We start from the raw sequence: 25,644 nt of genomic DNA, 5'->3' as shown, positions 1-25,644 counted from the left end.
TTGTGATAGTCTGGTGACCTGTACAGGTTATAACTGCCTCTTGCCCAATTTCCACTAAGCCTCCAGCCCACCCACGACCCTTAACAGGATGAGTGTTTTCAGATAATGGATGGATGAATGAATGTATATCTGTAATGTGAAATCAAATCAAAACATTGACATTGTGCCATTAATCTGGCTTATCCTTAGAGAATGAAAGAGTTCCATTATGCCAGTGTTTAAAACCTAGTTAGCATCATTAATGAGAGCAACATCATATGAGATCAAGTTAGTAAAAAGAGATGAGAAAAATGCTATGTTATATCATAAGGTAACTAATTTAATTAATTTGATCATGTTTGTATTGGCCATAGGATTGTGTCACTGGCTGTGTATAAAGATGGACAGCATGACAGCTCCCCTAAAGTAAAGCCAAAACATTTTGATCCTTCTGGCTGGCTGCAGTATAGGTCATAAAGCCCGTCCCCAACAACAATCCCCAAAATGGTTTCTGCCATTTTAGGTTGCTCGTATTGCGCGGATGTTTGTTCAAATATTTGTTTTTCTTGTAAGATTGCTTTTAATTAGTTATTGATGCTATAAAAGGGGCCGTGTGACATCATGATTGACAGCTTTGTGTGCCACTCTGTGTGCCGCAATCTATTGCACTGCATGTGATTGGGTCGACGATCACTGCTGCGCCTACTCTGGCTCTAAATAACATCCAAGATAACAGTGCCCGATAATTTGGCGTCATTTTCATGCAGTGGGAGGAAGTGGAGACAGGTTTTCCATCTTTATATAGTCTATTGATTGAACACACAATATAATAGATTTGGATTTGAATATGGGTTAATGAAATGTAATACATTTAAAAAAAAATATTAAAGCATGTCCTTAATGACATACTGTGAAATACTCTTTTTAAGGGGAGCGTGAAACAAATATTATTGCTACTTATTTCTTTAAAAAGGATTTTTTTAAAAATGCAAGTGGGTTTGTTTCAAAAAATGTTAGGTGGATTAAAAAAATTCATTGCATTAACAGGGCCTCAAACTCTACATAAATTCGGGGGTTGTGAGCTTTTATACAAAGAGATTTTGTTCCATCTTATCCAGTTTCCAACTGTTTTGTGAGGGATTTGTTTTGTGCTGTCAGATTTAAACCATGTACTTATGATACACTTAATGGCTTCCATTAATGGGATTTATAACAAGCAGAATTCATGTCTGCATTCTTTTGACAACGCAGACTCACTCATGAAGGATTTTGTCCTCTTTTGTAATTCCACTGGTGCTGTCCTGTATTAGAGCAGTGAGGAGAAGTGTCAGTGGGAGGTGCCGAACATCACCTGGTCCCCTGAGGCCTGTTCCGTCCCTGCTAGTTTAACATCCTCATCATTGCTCTCTCATCGTCTCTCGCCTCCCCAGGCTACTGGCTGTGTGTTGATGAAAGCGTTTTTGCCCTTTGCAGCAGGACACTGCTGCTCGTCCTGAAACTCAGTTAGTGACATTGAGTTATTTGAAGCGGCAGAAGACAAATGCAGGATATTGCCAGGTCACATTCAGTTATATACAACCAGTGCTGCGGATGCATATGATAACTATCAAGTCCTATCAAAGCACTGCCAAAGCAGATTGCCCTCTGGTCACAATAAACACAGTCACAGAAGCACGCAGTCAGACCTGTGTATGATCAAACAACTGAGTTTCGATTGACTTAGAGCTGAGAGGAAGAGAGAGCGAGAAAGCAAGCGAGCAAGCCATGGGGATGATGAAGCATGTGCTCTTAGTCCACACTGGAGGTGATGTCACCCCTCTGCTGTGTTTGCCAACTACCAGCCCAGAGCAAATTGTTTTTCAGGCACTGTGCATGTATGAGCTGTTGTCATTGTTCCATCATGACTATGTGTTTCAGAGTTGTTTGCGTTATCAATAAGACCTTATTACGTGACAGTCACATGAGGAAGTAGTGTAATGCGGCTAATGGGTTTGGCAGATCTGTGGCTTGTGGTTTTGTAATGACTTTCGGAGAAGAACCAAAAACATTTTCTTTCTTAAGTGTGTTATTCTCCCCTCTCTGCTGTGTAATATCTCCTGTACTTGCCGTCGTATCTCCCCTTAAGTCATTTTCCCTCCCTGTTTTCTCTCTTCCATCACTCATCTCAGACAAACAAAACACTCCTTTCTTTCGCTCTTTTTTTATGACTTGTAAATATTACCTAGCCTGCTTTTCACATTGTATTGTATTGACATTGTATTCTATAGTGCAGGTAGAAATGTGTGGGTGTAGGTGTGGCAAGGAGACAGTCATTGATCAGGAGGACAAACACCATTATTGCCTGTGAATTACACACAATGGATCTCCTGTTCTGGCCCTTTATCCTGTACTTTTCCCTGCTCCATCCTTACATTACTTGTGGCTTTTGTTCACATACTTTGTTTGGTAGTATTCAAATGGTTGTTAAACTAAATAGTTTGTTAGGCCATCATGGGGCATAAGAACAGCTTCAGAGCTCCCTGGCATAGATTCAACAAGTCTCCAAACTCTACTGGAGAGATCAAACGCCTCTCTCCTGATAGATATCCCCTTAATTTAGTGATTTAGTGGTGGTAATGGAGAGTGCTGCCTAAAGGCTCCCACACTTGATTGGATAGAGGTGCTAACAATGGTGGATTGGTTTTAGGGGTGTGCTTATATTGCAATCACCATCACTGTTAAGATCAAATCAGAAACTTCTAGCAGTGGATTTTCTTGAACTTTAAATAAAATTCGACTGTAGTGGGTAGTTTGCCATAATTCTTAGTGTAAAAGTTAAGGCATTCAAATACTGGTATATTATCGCTGTCATCGATAAAGGAAAGGAAAAACTAACTAACTAAAATGCACATGTGACGGCAAATTGTAGGAGGGCTCAGGCACTTTGACCATATGCTGTAGTTTGGTATTGTCTATATTGTATAATCTATGCAAGTGCGGTTGGATATTTGCAGCAATTAACTCTCTTTAGCATTAGTTATTACTTTGGCACTGTCCGAATATGCAGTGGGGGTCTGCCTGAACGCTGTGGGGAGATGGACTCTCTTTCCTTTCTGTTTTTTTCTTCTTCCACTAATCAACACATTCAGGTGTTACTGTTTTAAGTGTTTACAGCAATTCTGAGACCTATGGCTTGTAATGTTATGAGACGTCGGTTGGCTGAACCTGTGGCAGAGGGTTATTTTTAGAAATAAAGTCAGAGGGTCTGAAAAGTTGCTAAATCTAGCCAGAAAGTTGCCAAGTTGGCAACACTCAACGCTCTGCTATAAAGGAAAGGGGTGCACTGGATTTATAACACAAGACAAATGAGACCATCATTCCATACCAAAATGCCATACAATGAGTGTTTTATCTCAATTATCTCATTTTCATAATAGTTTTAAGCTAAAATCATATAAGGAACTTTAAATTTAAATTTGGAGCTTTGGAGAGCTCCAAATTTTACAATGTATAAGGCCTTAACATATCTGTGTATAGGTGTTTAGTGACTTTGAAGACCACAGCCTATGATTCAAAAGATGATCATCAAACTATTTAGTCTATATGAACCATTTACATTTGTTTTACACCCATTTATTTATTTTTTTCTTTGAATTCGCAACCTGTCTGAACACATTTTGCATGTGTGAGAGGATCTGTAATCAAACAGGGCGTTTTCCTCACTGAGGAAGACCTCCATCTGCTACACTGCTTGTTATTGTTTTTATTTCAATTCTACTACTCTTTTTTTTTCTTTTTCTCCACTCTTTTCCTTTCTTCATGTCTCAAAGACTTCCTTTCTTTAGCTCTCTCTCTTCATCTCCCTCCCTCTCATCTGTGTCCAGTACAGACAGTGGAGCCGGTTTCCCATCTCCATGGTAACAGGGTAATGTTCAAAGAGGCTTTGCCCAGCTGAACCATGGATCTATTATTTAGAACTGGCTACAGCGTTGCCGCTCAGCCTTGCTTTCAATTTTCCCCGGTGGTCACCTGTGGAATTGCAATGAAAAAATTCACTATGACTCAAAAAGCCATGTTCCCGCAGATCACCTCTGCTGTCTGCTGTTGACAATAACTACTCTTAGAACAGTGTAGTTTTAAGCCATGGCGGTTAGATCTTTGTAAAACTTTTACAAAGACATTTATTCTGGATGATGTCACTGCTGTGTGAGCACACAACTATGCTCATTTATGTTGTGTCTCGGTAATGGGAATGCTTGCTAGGTTAACGTTTTATGGATGTGCAAAAATATGCAGTAAAAACTGAATAAATTACACTAAGGCAAAGCCTCTTTTTAGTACATGAAGACATTTTAATTCTGTAGTTTTGTGCAATACTTACTGATCCTATGTCAGCCTTTTTTTTCTTGAACTTAATGTATATATTAGTTGCATAATGACTGAATTTACTGATATGACACTTAAGGCCATATTTCGCAACTACCCTCATAACTGTTTTCTTAGGTCATTTATTATGTGATCACTGATGAGGTCTGTGGTGTCTCATCGTTTGACATCAGTGACTGAATCTGTTCGCAATAACCACATCAATTTTTTGATGGCTTAAACTGTCTCTGTTTTGCAAAATTATAACCTATCCCAAAAACTCAGTTTACTCTTCTTTACATCAGCTTTATCAGAAAAATCACTAGCACAAGCACAGTCATTAAATTGTAACTGTTAACTTCACTTGTATTTAATTACCCTTTTTCCAAAGCTAAGCTGTGGCACCATGTTGAGTTCTAAATAAGGCATCCATGTCCAAAATGCCATACACATGTTTACATAGCCCAGCTGTGCCAGAGCAAAATAGATTAAGGGCCCAAACATGTGCTGCATTTTATGCACCCTCAGATCTATTGCTTTAAATGTTGCAGTAGACTTGCTAAGCAACCTCAGACGCACTTGCCTTCACCCTTTTGAAGGTTATCACAGGGAAGGCACAAGGGTAGCAACCAGCACCCAAATTCTTATTTTCCAGGCAGTTAAAGGCATGGAATTTGTCCTAGCCCTAACATAACTGTACATATCCAGTGAACCATGTAACCCCAGAAGTAACCTGTAGGCTTAAAAACTTTATTGTCACTACCCAATATGTACTGGAAACCCAAATTTGCTCATGTCCTGTCTCCAGACCATAACCATGCAAGATGAAGGTCTAACCCTAACAGCACTTGCACATGCTTACAATGAAGAAGGGTTCCGGTGATGTTTTGGCAAAGAAAGGCCTATGTGCCTGTCAAGTAAACTCTCATTAGAATAGGCGCCATCTTGAAGTCTGGTATCCAGTTCTATAAAATACATCCATGAGCTGAATGCTCACAGGATCACCGTCTGATCAGCCTGTCTGGTGGAATAACAGGCTCTTAGACTAAAATTAGACTCCTGTGCAATTCACCAAATCCATCGACTTTGTCTTTAGTACTGTTTGGCCTAAACCTCGTAATTAAGCTTTCTCTTTTGTCAAGATTTTTAAATGCCAGAGCTACACAGAAAACATGTTTGAATTGCACCCTGTCGCTTATATCTCAGTGCTAAAGACACACTGCCATTTCCTGTTCCTGTTCTGATGCATATTTAAATGAAGTCTTCTGAGTGACGTACAAAGAGAGATGTGAATTGGGGCAGTGTCAGTAAGGAAAGGGTGTGCTTGACAGTTAACAGACCTCAGTGGGTCTCCTGTCTTCCACTTCAAAGGAAATGAACAAAACACAATAAACAGATGCGGTGTTAATGTTTTGTTGTGCTATGTAAAATGCAGGGAGTAGCCTTGAATCAGATGCACAGCTTTTGTGTGTGCAGGCGTGCATGTGCATGCATTATGTGCGCATGTCTTTGTGTGTGTTTGAACTCTCTACCCAACTGTTTGTGCCCCCTTTGAAGCGTGGCTCCAACCTGTTTAATTAGGCTTCTGAATATTCATATGTGATTATACATATAGGCCAACGCCCTTTTCCGGTGCTGGCTGCTATTAGCACTCAAAACATTGAGGAAGCATTTAGGTTACTTAACACACACACATACACACACTGGCTAACACACATTACAGCTTCACAATTGATGCATAACAGGCCAGTTTGTGTGTGAAACCATCAAGGTGGCTGTGATGGTGTAAGAGGAAGCACTAAGATGGGCAGGAGGAATGTTTTACAGATAAAAGGTGTGTGTATGTGGGTGTTGATCAGCAGGATGGATGCAGTCATGGGGAAAGAAAGAAAGAGACAGATAGAGCTGTGAGTCTGAAACCATCCTCCCTCTCAGCCAGTTTTATAGGTTTCTAATCTGGGTCTGAATGAGGAAGGAGTCTGCTGCAGCTCTTTGCCTGCTTCTCTGCTTCTATTAATAGACAGATGTCTGAACCAGTGCCGGTCAAGTTCACTTTTCAAGGGCATTTAAATGTATTAATACATATTGTGAAAGAAGAAAAAGTCAGAGGTTTCTTTCATGTAGACAAGTACTAGGGATGCATTGATTTGTGAAATTCTGGGCGGATATCGATGTTTACAATAACAATTTTGGGTCCATTTTAAAATTTTATTTTTGTTGATAGTTATTTTTTTTGTACCTGTGAAACAAATAACTCTTCATTGTAATAACAATAACTAGGGCTGTGAGCATTAACACGTTAATCACAATGCAATTAAGGTCTGTACATGAAGTGTTGTTTTGACATTCCTGTCTTTAAGAGGCTGTACCTGGCTGAGTTTTAAAGCTAGAGTAATGATATTTCACAAGGTCCCTTGACTTCTCACCTCACAATATCTGAATAAAAATGGGCACTATGGGTACCCAGTTTTTTGGAGTCATTTGATTCCTAATCAGGACATCTGGCAAGAAATGCTTTATCTTGTCAGAATGCACCCCAACTGTTTTGTAATGCAAATAAATTTGAAAACGTGAAAGATTGAAAACGTGATTAAAAAATGCAATTAATTATGATTAACTATAGAAAGTCTGCGATTAATCGTGTTTAAAAAAATGAATCATGAATGTATATGAAATATTATAATTCTTTCTCTCATATCTGCTCTGTATTGCTGTGAAAAAAAGGAAAAAATTCTCCTTCAAACAACTACATTTATTCAAGTTGCTTGCTAAATTTGTGAAGATTACAGCTGAACACATTATCAGAGCATTTTAATTCACCTTCACCGTATACTAATTTTTACTGACTGTAGCTTGAACACATCATTATATTATTCAATGCAACCTCCGTAAACAGCTCCAGTTCCAGCCACCGTCTGCTAACAGCAAACGTTAACTAGCTCTCCTCCTGCTGAATTCAACATGGATTTATTGTTCATAATGTGCCATTATCAGAGATAAAAACAAGATGCTTCCCCTGACCCAACGATAGTGATCTTATTTTGCTCTTTCATCCTGAAGATGCCCCAGTGAAGATCTCTGTAAATCCCAAAACCTTTTCTTTTGGCCCAGGGATGACAGAAAACCATTAGTTTCAAGCCCTGTTTTTTAGCATGCACAACACTGATGTGACAGAACAAAAAAACATTTAAAAAAATCAGCCATTGCCATCGGTGAATGTGATCTTATTATCGATCAACCAAAGACAATCAACAAGGCTGATATCAGCCAACACCGATGTTCAGCTGATGAATCATCCCTAATTAATAATCTGCCTTTTGGGAAATACATTTTTAATATCTTTTCCTTTTCTAAAATGAAACATCCATACAGTCAGCTGCTTCACTTTTTCAGGAAAGAATTAAAAACTTTTATAATTTAACTGGTTATTAAAACATGTTTTTGTTGCTGCTCTTGTATTCTGAATGAATATTTTATATTTTCATATGTGCATGAGGTCATGTGCATTTATATGTACATGTCAGCAGTGAGTCACTGTGGGTCATTCTTTGTGTATTTATTTTTGGCCTGCAGCTGGTCCTTCCTCTTTTGGCTGGTGTGTTTTTGTGTGCAGAAGAGGACATTAGTGTGTGCATGCACGTGCATCTCTGCTGTTTTCTCAGCCGTTAGAGGATTTCAACATACTTGGTCAGTCAGTCACCAAAGGATGTTCTGGTCAACTTTGACCCATATGTCTATTCCTCAGAAACTGTCCTCTGGCTTGGGTAATCTCTCTGGTCAACAGTGTTTGCTTTGACTGAGGCAACTTGTCAGTATTGGGTATGAAAATGACTTCTTTGGCTTGTGTTGTCAAAATACACCACTGTGCACCTTTATGAAAAATAATGTTTGGTTTTCCTCTCTGTACTCGGAGAGGTCAGTGGTTTGTTTTCAAAGGGAAATTGCTCATTCTGAGGGAAGAGAGAGAGAAAACAGGCAGACAGACCCGGAGAGGGCATGCTCTGCATCCCTGCCACTCCCTGCTCAGTCTATATTATTTGTGTGATTCTGATGAATTATGGATGAGGCTATAGATCGCTGAGCTCAGCTCTGCTCCACTGACCCACTTAGAACACACATGCACACACACAATTCAAATCTGATCACAACCTCTGGGGAAATACCGTCATATTTTGTCTCTGCTAATAACCAACAGTCTTCTCTCATTCTCATGTGTGTCAGCCAGTTGGAATCCTAGGAATCTTTCATTTTTTTTCGCTGTGTATATCTCATCGGAAAGGTGCACTTAAAAATTACCTCTAGACCACTGAAATCATATTTGCAGTAGCCTTTTTGCTGCATGCTGACATTGACACACATCTTTCATGATTTTTCTGATTCTTCTCCTGATCTCCTGTGTTGAAATACTGCATAACCACAAGAGCTAAGATCCTTTGCTGCCCTCACTCTTGCTATGTCTTCTGTTCATCACCTTGACATATCCTTCCCTCATCCCTGTTGTCAGTACCTGAGTGCCTTGATGTGACTGCCGATCAGGTCTCAATTATGTTACAGAACGGGCTGCATGTCTGTCAGTAAGAGGAGAGATAATGTAAAGAATGCAATACAAAAGAAGAGTTATTGACAGGAAACCTGTCAGGAAATGTGCAGTTAAAGACAAGCTAGTACCACAGTCAAGAGCAAAAGAGGTGACACACATTGTGTGGTATAGTTTGAGCTGTAGCTCCCCCTTGTGGATGGAAACTGTAGCTGGTTTTGCTATTCATTTATTGTAGCATTCTAGTTTCAGTTTTTTATGGTATTTTACCAGCTGTGTTTAGTGTGGTGGATATGTTGCATCAGACATGAGGCTGAAGGAGCTCAGCTTTCACATAAAATAGAGTTTGATCTGGTTTCAACTCTAGTCTTGATTGATTATTATAAACTCACTTTTGGAAGTTACTCTCAGTGCATGAAGCAGTTCATTGCATTGTTAGATAATCTGATAGGCCAAAGAGAGAATGCCCTCTAAGTTTTTCATTAGGTAATAGCTTTCAAGCGCTGATGAGAAGTTCCTATTAGCAAAATGACAATCCTCATTATCTGTCCCCCTGTTATGAAACCTACTGCTTCCTAGTGGCCTAATTCACACAGTGAAGTCTTGCTAAAACTTCCCAAACAGTACTCAAGCCCCAGACCATCCAAGTCCGTCAAAGTGGGTAGTGAGGTCAACATGGGGCCACAATGAGTGGTATGGTGTTTGGGTGGAGGAAACAAGAAAACTGAGAAGGGGCCAGACCAAATAATCTTTCAGGGCCAAAAAGCCAGGACTATTTGTTCTACATTCTCAATCTTCCTGTGTATGAATAGGCTGGCAGTATGTTGGGTTCTGCATACTGCCCCATGGTACTCTGGGTATTGTACAGCACCCAGGCAGACAAACTCACGTATTTTGGGCCAGTGCCCTTTCTGTTTCCACATTGCATAACCAGGATGGGTTGAGTATAAACAGAAGCAGCTCCATCAAGCACCAACCACCACCAATGGACAAACATTGTTTCTGCCCACATACCGACTCTGTTTCCCTTCACATACACACACTGCTTTGCTGTACATACACACTTTGTCTCATGTTGTACTCACGCTGTCTCTTCACACCATCATCTACACATTCATACTCATGCAAATATCGGAAAGAAGGCAGAACACCAGAGCTGATAACCCAATAAATACTGGATGTTTCGGGCTGATACAATTACGATATCAATTTTTACATAAGTAAATGATATAAACAAAGAAATCATCCCTTTGTTGATTTCATTTAAATAGTTGTGACCACAATGTGTACTCAGGGGGATAAAATCTATCACATAAACCATTTCCAGACAGTCTCAGAAAGAGCAGTTTTGCCTGGAAAGTCTCTTTGTTGCATTAAATAAGTGATAAGTGGAGCCCTGCAGTGTGCAAGCCATTCCATGTCTCAAAATCTGGCCAAAATCTCTCTGCATTGCCAGATACCATAAGTGGAAAATTGTCTGTTTTCTTTGTGTGTTTGTGATTTGGATGAACCAAAATTTCAAACACAGTGATAACTATGATAACTATGATCGCTAATGGCAAAGACAAACTTTTCTGACGTAGAACTGATGCTATTTCACGTTATCTAGGAAGGAGTTGAAGAACTCTTAGTTATTTGGGTGGTTGTTGTTGTTGACGTTTGTTTGTTTTGCTTCCTGCCTGGCTCTTGTAAATGCCAGTATTGAAGTTGGCTGCTGAGATGTTTCACGCTCTCTGACCTCAGCATTCATTATGGCCCCCGTGTATAAAGTGCCCAGTGGTTTATGTAACTGCTAATAGGGCCATTGATTATACTGGAGCTTAGGAAGGAGTGGACAGCCAGGGTTGGACAGGGGGCTTCTTTTTATGGGAAAGGTATTGTTCTGCAAGGCCTGAGCCCCGAGTCATGGTTGTCTCTTCTCTCTCAGGCTTGAATTACCCCTAGTTCGTGCAGACAAAGCTCTCGCTCTTCTGCCTTTACGTAACCTCTCACACCCCCAAACCATTGCCACACCATAACCCATCACAATTTACGATCACATGGAGGGGACTGTGGTGTTGGCACACTTAAACCATGGTTTGATTAATTCTAGATGCATAGTTATTGGTAAAATAAATCTTTAAGAATCCTTATGACATTGTGTAGACCCAAATGCAATATCTCTCTAATTGAATTTGCGTTTTATTATTTTACTCTCACTCTCTATATGGCTCGCTGTTTATCATGATTATTCAGTTCGGCCTTTCTCCAACCCCAGTCCAGTTACATCAGAGCCAGTCTCTTCCCTTTGTCTTTTAGATTCCTCCAAAACTTTTTGGCAGTGTAGCAACTGCCTGGCCTCCGTTCAGCACCAGACTCTGTCCTCCGAATGACAATTAGTATTATGTATTACAAGAATCTTGTTGCCTCCATCTGCTGGCTGAGGAAACATCTCCACACAAGTTGTTCTGTATTCCTTCACGTGTGAACTCACGGGTCAGAGCACTGTCCATTAAAAAATGTACAGTTCCTCTGTTAACAACCAAGAAACCAGGAAAAAATCTGTGTGTAAACCCTCAGAATTTTAATGAGTTTCACCGCACTTAATTGATACAACATTTCACCATTTAAAAAAAATATCAGGAAATTGAATCAAATGACTCGCAAATTCTCACAGAAGCATCCTGAACAAGTGCCAAGCTTTCTCTAAATTATGTATTCATTGTGTCTCTTAATTTCAAACTGTCTCTGTAAAATAGTCATTGAAAAAATAAAGTTTGTGAAATTTAAACATTTCCAATACAGCTGCAACAATTAATTGATTCGTTTGAAGTTATTAAATTAACCACCAACTCATTTGTTAATTGATTAATCAGTTTGTTTTAAAAATTGAGTTTTTTTATTTGACAGTAAACTGAATATCTTTGGGTTGTGGACGAAACAAGGCATTTGTATTTTCCATTTCCATTTTTGTTTGAGACCATGAAACGCACTTTTTTTCACAATTTTCGAACATTTTATAGACCAAAAAAACAAATTGATTAATCAAGAAAATAATCGACAGATAAACCAACAATGAAAATGATTGTTGCAGCTGCAGTTTCAGCTCTACTTTCCAATAAACTGAATAAAATAAATAAAATCTGCTAAACAGTTATTAGCCTCAAAGCATAATGTGTCTCCATAGCATCACTTTTAGTGTGATACTGTCTAACTTTGCTTTAGACTTTTTATGTGTGCATGGATATAATTTATTTTCTGTTTTCCTGTTCATTGCAATAGGAGCTCTTAAACCATAGCTCACATGATACTGTTGTAGCCTAAAGTCCTTCTGAAGGGTGTGTCATATAACTAGATAAGCATGCCTGCTCTGGATTGGCCCCATACATCACCAGTCCGGCAGGTTGTGTCCCCTTAACATGAGCATAAAATGCATGTGTGTCAGAGAGAAAGAAATATTGTAATGTGATGTATTCATCAAACTGATCTCACCAGTATTTTTTCCTGAACCCATTTGCAGAAATATCCTCACACAGTGGCTCATAAAGACTCATCTATTATACACACTATGAATTAACTTAATTTAGAGTGCAATTCAACCCTCACTCACTTGTTCTGGGAACTGGGACACCATTCAGATCCCAGATGTGTCCCCATAGGAAATGTCTAGATTCAACTCTATTGTAAAGTGAAGAATAGAAGAAAAAAAACATGACATCTAATGAATGATATGTCTTTGAGCAATTAGTAATAAGGTGCATATTAGCCCCAAGTCTCACTCTACAAATTGGATCACTGTGTCTGAGAAATCACATTTTGAGTTGAAAATGCAATTTATAATTTAATTCTATTAACACATCGAAGAAAACCAATTTCCCATGAATTCTATTACCATCTTAGTCAGTAAGTACCTAACATTCTGTCAATGTAAATAGTACATAAGACCACAGCTGTTTTTTCTTTCCTGTAATTTCTTTGTTTTTGTTTTTTTTGCTTGTCAGGGCATGAGTCACCCCCATTCACCCCCCTGTGAATTGCAAAGCCACATTGCTATTTGGGGTATGTTATTAGGGCATGCTACCAGAGATTGTGTAAAGATGTCCTTAGTCACCCTGAAAGCTTGAGTATCCCTGGACTGACAGGAGCTGCTGGGGGCCACATAGCTTCTATAAGGGACTTCAGACCTCAGGCTGGAGTGACACTGAGAGCAGGGAAAGGAATGCTTGTAATGCATTCATGCCTGAAAGGAACCTTTTGGTGGGAAGATCCAGTGTGGACTTCCCCTAAGTGACTAATGATCTTCAGTTAAGCAATCTGTAAGAAAAATACTCTTATGACAATTTTAGCTTTTAGTAGTCCCCCTTAAATTTAGACTTATACTCATCATAACAGACCAAAGACTGTATAAAAAGAAGTTCAAAAATTAAGCCAAAGTATCCCTGATATGGATACTGCCATCTTTTGACACAGTTTGGAGCCAGAGTCTGTGCAGTATGGTTGGACATTGGAGCTGCAGAATCAAGTTCCTGCTCTTACACCTGCTTGACTCAGCACCATTGGCCTGACTCAGTTCTGACCACAAACCCTCTGGGCATCCCGAATAAGTAATTTCTACATTAATAAAGATTGGCCATCAAGATTAACATACTGTTTGATGCCCAAACTACAGACTTTTAATTTGGGCAGTCATGTTATAGCTTGTGATGCTACTGTTACTTCTTGTTTTAGGAGAAGTAACTGTACTACTATTGATTATGGTGGTACAGATTTTTTAAATTAAAAATGAACTGTATATGTGTGAATGGAAAGAGTGAAGAGAAATAAATGGAACATGGCTTTAGTGATGGGCAGCTTTAGTATAACAGACTTTCTTTTGCAATTTAGGATTGGGCTCAGACTTTGAACAACTGCTGCTGCCTTGTGTCCCCTTGATTCAACACTGGGGTCAAACCTACATGTCACACACTTGCACTCGCATCTGAGCAAGTTGGGTTTGCCCTTATATAAGCAGCCTTTTCCCTAAATCCTACCCTCTCTCTCCTTTAACTCCTCCCGTTCGCTGATTAAAGCAAGTATTCATGCTCGCTTCTCCCCCTCCCTGCTGTCGGCTTCTGCACAGAAGACTTTAGTAGCCCTTGTCCTGCCTTACCCCCTACGCTCCCTGCTTTGCTTTTCCTCCATAATTGGTTTGTACACTTTTGGAAGTGATGGCTCACAAACACAAAGATTTTATCTTGAAGAACAATGTACCAAAGCTCGTAAAATAGTGTTTGTGGGAGTGTTTGAATGTGAATTTTAATGCATTTTAATGCAGTGAAAGTGGTGTCATGCCCATTGGATTGCAGTTGAAGTGGATAATTTAATTTCCACCTAACATTGTACTACCTGTTCAGATTTAATGTCCTTTACAATGACATTTGATTAGTTAGAGTTAGAGTTAATTATGCCCTTTAACTTTTTTTCTGTAAACATAATTGATTATTTAACCTACCAGTCCAGGAAAAGTGTTCACAATGCTGAAACTACAGGAAAATGTTACGAAAGCTGTGTTCAGGCACTTCTTTCGTCAGCGGATAAGTATTGCAGTGATGCGGTCATAGGCTATGGTCATGTGTGCATACATATGCACAGTTTTGAATAGCAGCTTTGTATTCATCATATGACCATGTAATCTGTGTAATCTGAGGTTTTTTCTTGGGTGCAGCCTTTCCCTGCACACTAAAACAAAACTCTCCCCTCCTTTGCACATCTGTATTTCATGTTATACAACATATGTGAAAAGACACGCCACTTTTAGCACAGTTCAGGCAGTTCAGTGTGTGTCATTGGTCAGCAGAAACATTTGGTCTGGCCCTGTTTATTACAGGCGACGGAAAGTGATTCATTACAGCGTGATCACTCAGGAAACTGATTGGCTGCGACAATCAAACTGTGTGATAATTGAAAGGCGGGAGTGGAAGATTTTCCTCCTTTTCTTTCTGCCTGAGCTAGCCACTGTTTTGAAGCTGAGCTGGCCTAGAAACTCCAACAGAAGAAAAGCCCCCCTCCTCCTCCCTTCACAAAGCTTTCTCACAACCCCTCTTTCCCTTTCCCCTCTCTCGCTCCGTCTCCCTCTCAGTGACAGCTCCTGGTGGGCTCTTTTTTTTCCTGCCTGCTCCCTCGCTCCCCTCACATCCGTCCTCCGGGTCTCTGCCTCTCTTCTCTCCCTCTGAGGATTTTATCCCCGGCGGACTCTTTGAACACTTAAACTTCACAGTAAACTCTTCCTTCTTTTAACCCTGCCTCCATCCATCCCGGCGAGCCTTCATCCGATTAGCCGCCTGGGCTCTGTCACCCCAAACCCGCCTCAGACGGACCCTTTGCTCCAGAGGAGTCCTTGTTCTCCCACGAATGCACGCTGTCTGTGGGAGTCGTGCTTATCGAAGCGCATATATGTGCGCTCCATAGGCTCTCTGCCGGTTGCTGTGTACTGTGGAGCGTGTGTTGGCACTGAAGCGTGGTCATGGGCTTTTAGGAGGGGCTGCTCTGTGAACCAGCAGCACAACACTCCCAAGACTCAGCAGCTATCAATAGTCATGGTTCATTGCTGGAGGGAGCGAGCACTCTATGGATTCTGGATATTCAATCAAGCTGGCTGTAATTCTCAAAACTCTGCTTCCTTGTTGTCAAGTGGAGTCTTTGTCCCATGGACTTTGAGTCAAGTGGACTTTGTTTGGGAGAAGTGTCCTGAGTGATGGGTGCCCTCCCAGGGCCGCTCTCCTCCCCTCTCCCCCGGCATTTGTCGTCTCCTGAGGGACACACAAACAGATAGACAGACCAAACAAAGTTCCAGTCCACCCGTGCGCATGCGTCTTCCCACCATGGAGGTCATCCTCAACCTGATAACTGCTGACACCGCTCCACTGCCTACTCCCACCACCGTGAGTCTCCACCTGTAAACAGTATGTGTGTGTTGAGGTTTTGGCTAATTTTATTCACTTCCTTGCAATTTGAGGCTATGTCATGAATCCCTCACTAACACTGATTGGATGATTATATGGCTACTTACCTATTAAGATGGGTGTGTCCTGTGTTTTGTAACTAAAAGAAGATACTGTGAAAGCTTATAGAAGACCAATATCTTGGCATGAAAATGATGTCTTGAAATCATCTGGATTTAAAAGTCTTTGTTGTGATCGAGGGGCCCAAGAAAAGCCTTTGGGTTTTTTGTCCCGCTTTCTCCTCAGACCTGCACTCTCAGCTGATGTGTTTCTTTTTTTTTTTTGGATGTGAACATGAAGGACTTTTCTCACACCCTCCGAATCCCTTCACTGGCAGCCATTGGCCGTGTGTGTGTCTGTTGTGCATGATTAGTAATTTGTGTTTGGTGCTAATTCATGAGTGAATGTGTTGAGTAAACTGCCTCTTTTCCAGGATCACATGGAGTTATGTAATTTTCCATATCTGGTGAATGGGGTTCATTGTTGCCATATTGGAGCCCCTTAAAGGAAACAAAGAGCGGATTTCCATTAAAACCGCCTCTTTTGTGTCAATTTCAGCACCGCTCAATTTGGCGAGCCTGTGTGGGAACTGAAACTATGAGGAAATGAAAAGAGGATGGCTGAAAAAAAAATGTTTAGTGTTAAATATGGCAAAGATATGTCTAATATTTATGATAAATAACTAACTATAAATAACTAATGAGTGCAGCTGGACCACACTGCAGCACTTCACTGTATTCTCATCTCTACTCTTCCACCTCAAACGCACACCATCAGGCACAAACTGACCCATTTTTATCTGTTCAAAAAAGACTTCAGGATCCCTAATGTCATGTTGTTGCTATGACAATTGCCTTCTGATTGACTGCAGGGTTAAAGATCGAACCAACTAATCAGGAGTGTGAAGTTCAGTCAGTCAGAGATGATCGGCTTCGATGCCTGCTGAGTGATAAGGTCAGAGAGATACAAGCGGTATAAATGGAAAGAGGACAGCTGTAAAATTCAAAATGATTTTTTACAGGTGGATGGGTCACAGAAATGATTCATGCACAGCACTATGCGTACACCAAAAAACTCGGATTCTTACCATGGATCCAAGGTCCCATCACTCATGGATATTGGACTCTGTAGATAAGCAGGGCTGGAGATCCAGCTCACCTAGTCTACAGCTGCTAAAACTCTGATTTTCTGTGACAAATCAGCCCTGTGCCTTTACATAACGCTGTAACAGGAGAGGTGCTGAACAGAACAGAGCAGAACAGATTTTCCTGAGAGAAACCTGACGTTACAGTATCCTGGTAGTATTACCCTTGCATCTTGGCACAAAACAAGCAGACATCACAGGAATGCGAGGCATAACAACTAACAAGGTAATGTACTTTTGCACTCACACATATAAATAGCAAAAACTCGACCTTAACCACAGAATACATAACAGTTTTTTGTGTAAAAGAAAATAGAAAGAGGATAACAAGACTGAAATGTTTATATTCAAAACAATCACAGCACAGATCAGTACTGTGATTGTTTTGAATATAAACCATATATATAGGCCAACTTCTTACTTTTATTAAACTTAACAGCAGTGTTTGAATAAAAGATTAAAGTGATTTGCCCAAAAATCTTAAATTGATTTAAAATTATCTTAAAAAGGTCTTAAAAAACATTAAATACCTGTTGACACCCTGCATGGCACAGTCATGGTCATGATTACTTAGTTATTATGTGCAGCCATTATACATAAAATGACAGTTAAATACATTTCTAATTCCAACAAATTAGAATAAAATGAAATATTCCAAAAGCTAGAATGGTTGTTTCATTTTGATGTGTTTAAGTTCTCTAAATTTGTTGCAAAAGCCTGGAGGAGAAGTCAAGAAAGTTTGTTTAATTGGTACTTTTTCTGGCTTCTTTTGATGCTGCACAGTAAGTGCCTCTGTGAGTGATCTATGATGATTTGACTATAATGCTTTTGTTGCTCCCAGTTCTTTCCTTTAATGCTGTTCGTTAACATGTACACTGGACTCTGGTCCTGGCTAGCTTTTATTTTATGGTGTCTTGTAAGCCCAAGCAGGCAAGACGTAAATGATGGCATGACATTATGATAAAATGAATATTCATTCATTCAAAGCTATGGTTTTCATAGTGTAAAACACATTATGAGGAAATGTGGTGTCATCTTTAAACAATTATCAGCAGTCAAGGATGGAAACAAGGTCAGGGTGTGTGACAAGAAGCTTAAGACTGTTTTTGTTTCCACTTTATGGCTATCAGAACATCTCGACATTTACTGAACCTGAGTCATCTCACAAAACAACCAACACCTTAAACAAGGCTTAGAAGAAGATAACTCAGAGGACGGCATATCTGAAGCGATGGGGTAGAAAAAAAACAAGAACTGAGAGATTGCCCAAAAGAATCAAAAAGTGTCTTAAATGACAGCATCAGTCCATTCTCTGCTCTATGACCTACATTGAGAAAGCAGGAATGTGAGGCATCTGTGTGGCTGCGAGAAATTGAGCTGTGCAGGACAAGATGTTCTTGTTGCGTGTATTTAATTGTGCGTGATGCATATCTAACAACATTAGCGTGGTAATGCTTTCTAAATGCCTGTTTGTTTGAGACGTATGGCCACAGTTCTGAGTGTTAAGGTTTGGCCCGGGCTTTTTCCCAGGCCTCTGGTGGATCTAAGGTAAATCAGGGTTGCCCTTTCACGGCTCTAACCAGCTTTACGTGGATCAGAGGCTGTTGCACAACCTGGTCCTCCTTGTATTTGTATGCAAGAAGCCATAGGGTGGGGGACAGGTCTGTGCAGACCCCTTTTGTCTCTCTTACTGATAAAGTCTAATCACAGTGGGATCAGGCAGCCCCCTCCGTTACAAACCCACACTCACTTAGCTTTCCTCATTAGGTTACACAAGTTTCAGTGATGCAGTGCCTGTCACTTCTTGCTTCAGTAGCTCACCACATCAACATGTTTGGCTCTGTTAACCCTGGGAAATTAGCCTAATCCTTCAGCTCACCATCTTTAATTACATGCATGATTAGTCGCAGAAAAACCGGACCATTTGGGGATGACACTGATCGTAGAGACAATTCGTTCAGTAAGTGGAACTCTCTATCTGCATCAGAGCGCTGGGGATGAAGCATTGCTTTGCTATGTATGAGTCTGTATGAAAATGAGGTCATAGCAGTTACCAGCCATAGAAAATTTATGAGCTGTCTGTAGATGGTGTGGAGTTGTAAACCCTCTGACCGACCAGCTGTGTGTGGTTCCTTCGCATACGTAACAAAAAAACCTCTGCTGACATTGATTTTTATGATGAATGAAAGGGTGTTCATTCTGTGCCAATGTCTTCAGATCACTAGGCCCTCTTATCACACTGTCTTAACTTCTATCTGCTCTGTATTGCAGGGTATTCCAGTCCAAAGGGTTTGTGTGACTCACCCTTTGCCCCCTTTATCTATATCTTTTAAGTCAGAGGGCAGGGCACATGTTTAATTATTCAGATAATGAAGTCATCAAAGCAAACTTGGAAATCTTCACATTTACCCCACAGAGCGCACACATGCATGAAATGACCACCTCATTCGTACATAATGCTATTAATACCGCTTTGTTTATAGCCGAGAACAGACCAGGTGCCGCTCTGAAACGTCACCCCTCGGTTCTCCACTGTGCCAGACCAGCAGGCTGCTCTAGTTCTCGGATTCATTTGATCGCTTTGGCTGCCCGTCAAGAGAATTCGATCATCATTAGACTTACTGTACACAACAGTTGTTAGCTAAATTGACTCATGGATGTGGGCCGTCTCCTATTTAACACTGTGAACAGTAATCAACATGATGCAAAATCACTTTGTTTTAAAGCCAAACCCCCTTGTTCTGTTTTCAAAGGCCAAATTACCCTAAAAATTGTTAATGACTTATCAAATCTCTTGTGTTTTCTTGTACTCAGAGGAACCTGACCTGACCTCATTGTCTGTGTGTGTGGTTAAGGATGTCAGACTGGTTTTTCTTGCCCATTAGAGCTCCTGTCTATTGGCTGGTACAGAGACTGGGAGTTGATATCATCTGACATCAGGGCTCAGACTTCCAGTCTGCCCTTGTAGCCTCAGGTTCAACTTGATCATAAGATTTCTCCTCAAAAAAAAAATGTCAGCCTTACTTGTTACTATTTAACACATTATTCTCCAGTGTGCTGTATAACAACCAAGACGCTGTCTCATTTTTTGTGGTGCAGGTCTGAGATACACATCAGCAAGTATTTGAAGGGTTTGGTTTTGTGTTACTCATTTTTTCATGTGGTTTATATATTTGTTTGTTTTTAAAAGTGGCATAAATTAGATCAGGTATGAATGACATTCCCTGATAACAATTCCCTAGTTGCACTTTCTGTATCACAAAAAAACACCATAGAAAAAGATGTATGGACAAGTATTTATGCATTTTGTGTAAGTAGCACTTTACTGTTTGGAGTGGTTATATGTTAATCTACTGTAGTGCAGGATAGTTTTGTCACAATACTGGAATTTCAGATTTTGATAAAATACCTTGAAAATATCAATTTTCGATACAATGGGGAAAAATTTTACCATGGAGGATATAAAATTTTAAAATGTTATTAAAAAAATAAAGGTATTTCATGACAATGATTTTCTTAACTTTGTTGATAGCAGGGAGCAGGATTTTCATAAACACTAATAATGAGAGAAAACGTGAAAACACAGCTGGTATATCAATACTACAAAAAATAAGTATTGAAGTTGCTATAAATATTATAGAATTGAATGTTAAACTAACATTATTGACAACACTGGCATGGTATGCTTTAAACTTATCATATATTGTGTATGTAAAATCTTAATCTGAAATTTCAGTTTTAAATACAGCTGCCAAATGATTTTAGTGGAGTTAAAAGTATATTTTCCGCTGAATTCTTGCGGAGTAGAAGTATGATGAATTGTGATACTCAAGTACAAGTGCCTCAAATTTATACTCGAGTAAATGTCCTATTCTAATTCCACTGTTGACATAGCAGTTTTAGTCTAGACATACCGTTTTTTTAAGGTTATCAGAATCTGAAATACTTATCGCAAGTAGAAGTGTCAGCACAAATATATAGAAATATAGAAATACAGTGAAAGTTAACAACTAGTACAGTATGTAAATATTTAAAATAAAGTATATATTGTATGCTGAGTGTATAATTATGTAAAAACATAAAAGAAATACAGTAATAGACAATTAGTAATAATATGTGAATATTTAGATTATAATATAGATAATGTGCTGAGTGTGTAAAGCGTGTTAAATATGAAACTATGCCTTATGCTACAATGCAATGTGTAAAACTAGTTTGTAAGTTACAAATATAAAATATAAATGTGTGAAAAGCTACAGCAATGAACAACAAAGAGATACATAAGCAAGAATAACAATGAGAAAATATACAGTAGTAGTAGTAATGTTCTTACTTGTCGCTAAATGTTTTTACCTTCTGTTAATCTGTTACAGTAAAATAAATAACAGAAAGTCCCTGACTGACAGAGCAGCTATTTCTGCTCTGGCTGGATGATTGACGGCTGCGTGCCGTGCAGCTCACAAGGTGACGTCATCCCTCAGCTGTGAGGGGAGGGAGGGGGCGGGACTTCCCACTCTGCCCAGTTGAGGAGTTTCAGGTGGCTTCAATTTTCACAACAAGCCCGGCGAGTTGAAGCAGCAGGAGCGCCCGGCGAAACTTTAAGGAACCGGCGCGGCTTTAGCTGTTTAACTTTAACAAAGTGTGAAGACAGATGACGATACACAGTTTGCCTTCACTTTGTGGAAAATGCACTGGGAACAGTTTCTCCGTTTGACGAATGGGAAGGTGAGCTTCATGTTGGGCTTGTTGAGGTCGCTTTTGTGACAGAATCTAACTTCAGAGAGCTAGATTGGGCTAGTTTTGGTGTCCCTTATAGGATATCATTTGGCAGAGAGAAACTTAAATCTAGATTTTTTTTCTGCCGGATGCGCTGTGGTGTGTGTTGTTGACTTTGGTGCTTGTCATGAATTAGTCATGCTGTTGAGCATGCAGGTGAGCCTCCGGTGCTTTGTTTTGACCTGTTATGGTGTGGTAAAGATAAATGTACTCAGAGGCTGAGTGATGGAAGGTAACTTTCACTGGTGAGCCTCTCCTCCAACTTTTTCCCTGATCCTCGCTGGCTCTTTTCTCTTTCTGGGTGGCTTCTGAGCCCCCAAGGTGAGCTGTTAGGTTCAGCTGTTTATTTTGTGTGCATGCTCAGTGATGAGAGGAATATTTTTGATCAAAATCCCTCCCTGAAGCACGATTAGCTTCAGCAGTTTCACAGTGTTGAGTGTGCTCTTCCCTGGAGGCGTTTGAGGAAATGAATCACATCGACTGTGATTGAAGGTGCTGCTAGGTTCATCATCTTCTCAGGTGGAGTTGATCTAGTTTTCAGGAAAAACTCAATTTAGATATTATCTCTGACTTTTAACCAAATGCTACGTGACCTGTTGACAAAATCAGGTCACTGTCTGAACAGCGCAGACGTATATTCTTAATCTGTGAAACTGTTGTGAGCAAAAATTTGATATCCTGTCGGTCTTGTCCTTTATCGTCCCACAGTGAACACACAAAAATAGACATTAGGCTGATACCCTTTTCATTCTGTTCCTCACCTGTTTTACCAACAAAAAAAGAAACTTGCATAAAAAGAGATGTGTAAAAAGAGCTGCAGATTCACACCTGGAATTAGTGTCGTATGGATATGCAGATTTTTTTCCCCCCAGTTTCTTTTCTTTGTAAATGAATGAAAAATTAAATCTTGCATCTTCCTCTTCAGAGAAACTGACCGCGAGTGGCCTTTTTGACTGTTTCAATTTGCCCTCTTTCCCAGCGACTGGCTGCAAAAAATGCAGAAGCCTCTGGTTTTTAGTGTGTGTCAGCAAAATGACTAAGAGCCCTCAGTATGCAACTCACACTTTTTCTTTCCTGTTTTTATTTTCCTCTGTAATCCCCCTTTCCTCCTCTGACCCTGTACCTGCCTTAATCTTCTTTTCCTTGTCTCCACACTCTCAGATCGACCGGCTGGAGGTGAGCGGGCTGGGCCAAACACCCCTGGCTGTTTCATGTGGGGTGGACAGCTCATTCTCAGGAGGTGAGGATGGCACCCCAGACCCTCAGCGCACAAAGCAGGCAATCGCACAGCTGCAGCAGAAAATCCTCAAACTCACAGAGCAGATTAAGATCGAGCAAACAGCCAGGGACGACAACGTCGCAGAGTACCTCAAACTGGCCAACAATGCCGACAAACAGCAAAGCACACGCATCAAACAGGTAAACTGAGGAGTTGTTGCACTCTGTGAATGCATTAATGAAAAGAGATTAAGCCAGGGGACTAATTGTTTTATATTTTTAATACCTTGTGACAATTAGTGCATTAACATCAAACCTGTTTGCTCACTCTGTATATCCCTGAGGGTTGGGAGGGAACTTTCTAAATATATTAAAGTGGATTATTTCAATTACATTTTTATACTCTAACAAATGGAAAAATGTTTTGTGGCTGTCAGGTTTTTGAGAAAAAGAACCAGAAGTCAGCGCAGACCATCCAGCAGCTGCAAAGGAAACTGGAGCACTACCACCGGAAGCTGCGGGAGGTGGAGCACAACGGTATTCCACGTCAGCCAAAGGATGTTCTGCGGGACATGCAGCAGGGCCTGAAGGATGTCGGAGCTAAAGTCACAGGCTTCAGTGAAGGCGTGGTAGACAGCGTAAAGGGAGGTTTCTCCAGTTTCTCCCAAGCCACCCACTCCGCTGCCGGGGCCGTCGTCTCCAAACCCCGGGAGATTGCGTCACTGATTCGCAACAAATTCGGCAGCGCTGATAACATCCCCTCGCTTAAAGACTCTCTTGACGACCCCTCAGTGGAAGAAGGTGTGACAGGGGCTGGTGGACGTTCACTGGGCAGTGCTGGGCATCACCTCCAGCCCAGTCCAAAGTATGGTAGTGAGGATGACTGTTCTAGTGCTACATCAGGCTCGGCGGGGGCCAACAGCACCACGGGGGCCCCCGGAGGTCCCCCAAGTTCCAAGGGCAACACACTTGAGAGGAGCCAGAGCTCCGGCCTGGACATGCTGCTGCAGGAGGTGCAGGAGCTCAGGGAGGGCCAGGCGAGGCTGGAGGAGAGCCTTGATGGTTTGAAGAGCCATTACCAGAGAGACTACACAGTTGTTATGCAAGCACTGCAAGAGGAACGCTTCAGGTACAGAGAGAAAAGAGATCATATGGGAATCTGTGTATCAAACAATCTGGAAGCATTTCCTGTTTAGCGCAAGAAATCCCCTAAAATGCTTACAGTGTGTAATCAGGAAGAAATATTCTTTTTTTGGAAACATCCTCCTGAATACAATACTGATCATTCATTTCGCTGTGACACATCATCACGGGCAACACTCGCCCAGCTCGTGCTCTGGAGAGCACATCAGAGCTTATCAAAGCGAGTGCAGTGTAGATAAAAACAGAACCTTGACCTGGACCTCCTACATTAACATGTAAAGCCTACATAAAGGTACTGTGCTTATGTGCTGCCTCAAAGTGTGTGTGCCACTGCCACATCATGCATTATGCAGATTTTGAGTGGCAATCTTTGAACTGAACTCTATATTAAAATGTTTTTTAGTCACAGCACCGCATATGAGAAAATGTTTTGTCATTTGAGACTGTGAACATTTAAGTGTCACACTCCACAAAAGTGACAGACACACCTGCACAGACCACAAGTGTCCTCTAAGTTCAAAGATCTTTGGCGTTATTTCAGGCCCTCGTCCCAGCTCTGCATGTCTCGTCTCAGACTCAGACGTCTCTGTGCAGCCTTCTGTTTTGGTTTGTCTGTGGGCATTTGGCCGTAAAAAACACACTCACATTCCTCCAGAGTGTTCTGACAAGAGGGCACAGAGATTAAGAGGGCAGGACAATGGAAGAGGCGAGATATAGTGAGCAGCTTATGTAGTAAAAGAAACACGAGCATTTTTCTCCCTAAAATGTCCATCTCGGACCAGAACAGTCTACTGTGTTTGTCCTCTAAGACCAAAATAATATAGAGAACAGGACAGAATGACCACTAAGGAGCTCTTTTTTAAGCCCACCCGCTGGGAATAATCATTCATAAATCAGTCATGTTACTAAATAGCATCACTGGGATTGAATCCATCTTTTGCATAACCAAAAAACTTATCAACAATTTTGATAATAAATTAATTAAGTCATTTTCTAAGCAAAAATGCAAGAATTTACTCGTTCCATTTTTTTTCCAGTGTATTCATAGTCTTATATAATAATGATAATTAATTATCTTTAGATATAGAAGACATGACCTTGGGCTCAGGGAAAAAGTGATTTTCCCACATTCTCTATTTTTATGACATGTTATAAACCAAAGAAATAATCAGTTAATTAGAAAAATTAATGCTAATGGTCCCCACATTACATACTGTATATTGTTTCTTTTACCTACCCCAAAATATTCAGTAAAAATCTGTTGAAAAGGAAACAAACTTGGACAAACATACACATTGGGTGCCTGCTGTCTATTCTCTCATATGTTATCCATCCAGTTGCATGTGGCTGCCAAAATAAACACCAGTATAGATTCTTCTCCTCCTACTGGGCATCTCCCATTGGCCACTCTCATACTGCTGATGCTCTCTGATTGGCCGGTTGGATCAGCAGATGAGTAAGCGTGCCCTAATCTTGTCAGGGCGAGTCATCAGTTCAGTCAGGTGCCCTGTGGTCAGATGCCCTCAGGGTCTGTATCTGCTAAT

The 25,644-nt window shown here is 40.5% G+C and overlaps 1 protein-coding gene across 4 annotated transcripts in view; it reads left to right on the top strand.

Moving 5' to 3' along the window:
* The window catches only part of tmcc1a (transmembrane and coiled-coil domain family 1a), a 97,505-nt gene that overhangs the window by 66,307 nt on the left and 5,554 nt on the right, over positions 1-25,644 (top strand). For all 4 annotated transcript variants that reach the window (XM_042491591.2, XM_088082029.1, XM_088082030.1 and 1 more), the window contains 2 exons: positions 22,901-23,158; positions 23,395-24,086. In XM_042491591.2, the coding sequence (XP_042347525.2) occupies positions 22,901-23,158; positions 23,395-24,086 (950 nt within the window). The remainder of the gene's footprint in view (positions 1-22,900; positions 23,159-23,394; positions 24,087-25,644) is intronic.

This window comes from Plectropomus leopardus, chromosome 9 (assembly GCF_026936395.1).
Source record: "Plectropomus leopardus strain MGB_pleo_1.0 chromosome 9, ASM2693639v1, whole genome shotgun sequence".
Lineage (NCBI taxonomy): Eukaryota > Metazoa > Chordata > Actinopteri > Perciformes > Serranidae > Plectropomus > Plectropomus leopardus.
The sequence above is the reverse complement of the archived record's forward strand: the minus strand, read 5'-3'. Positions and strand labels throughout refer to the sequence as shown.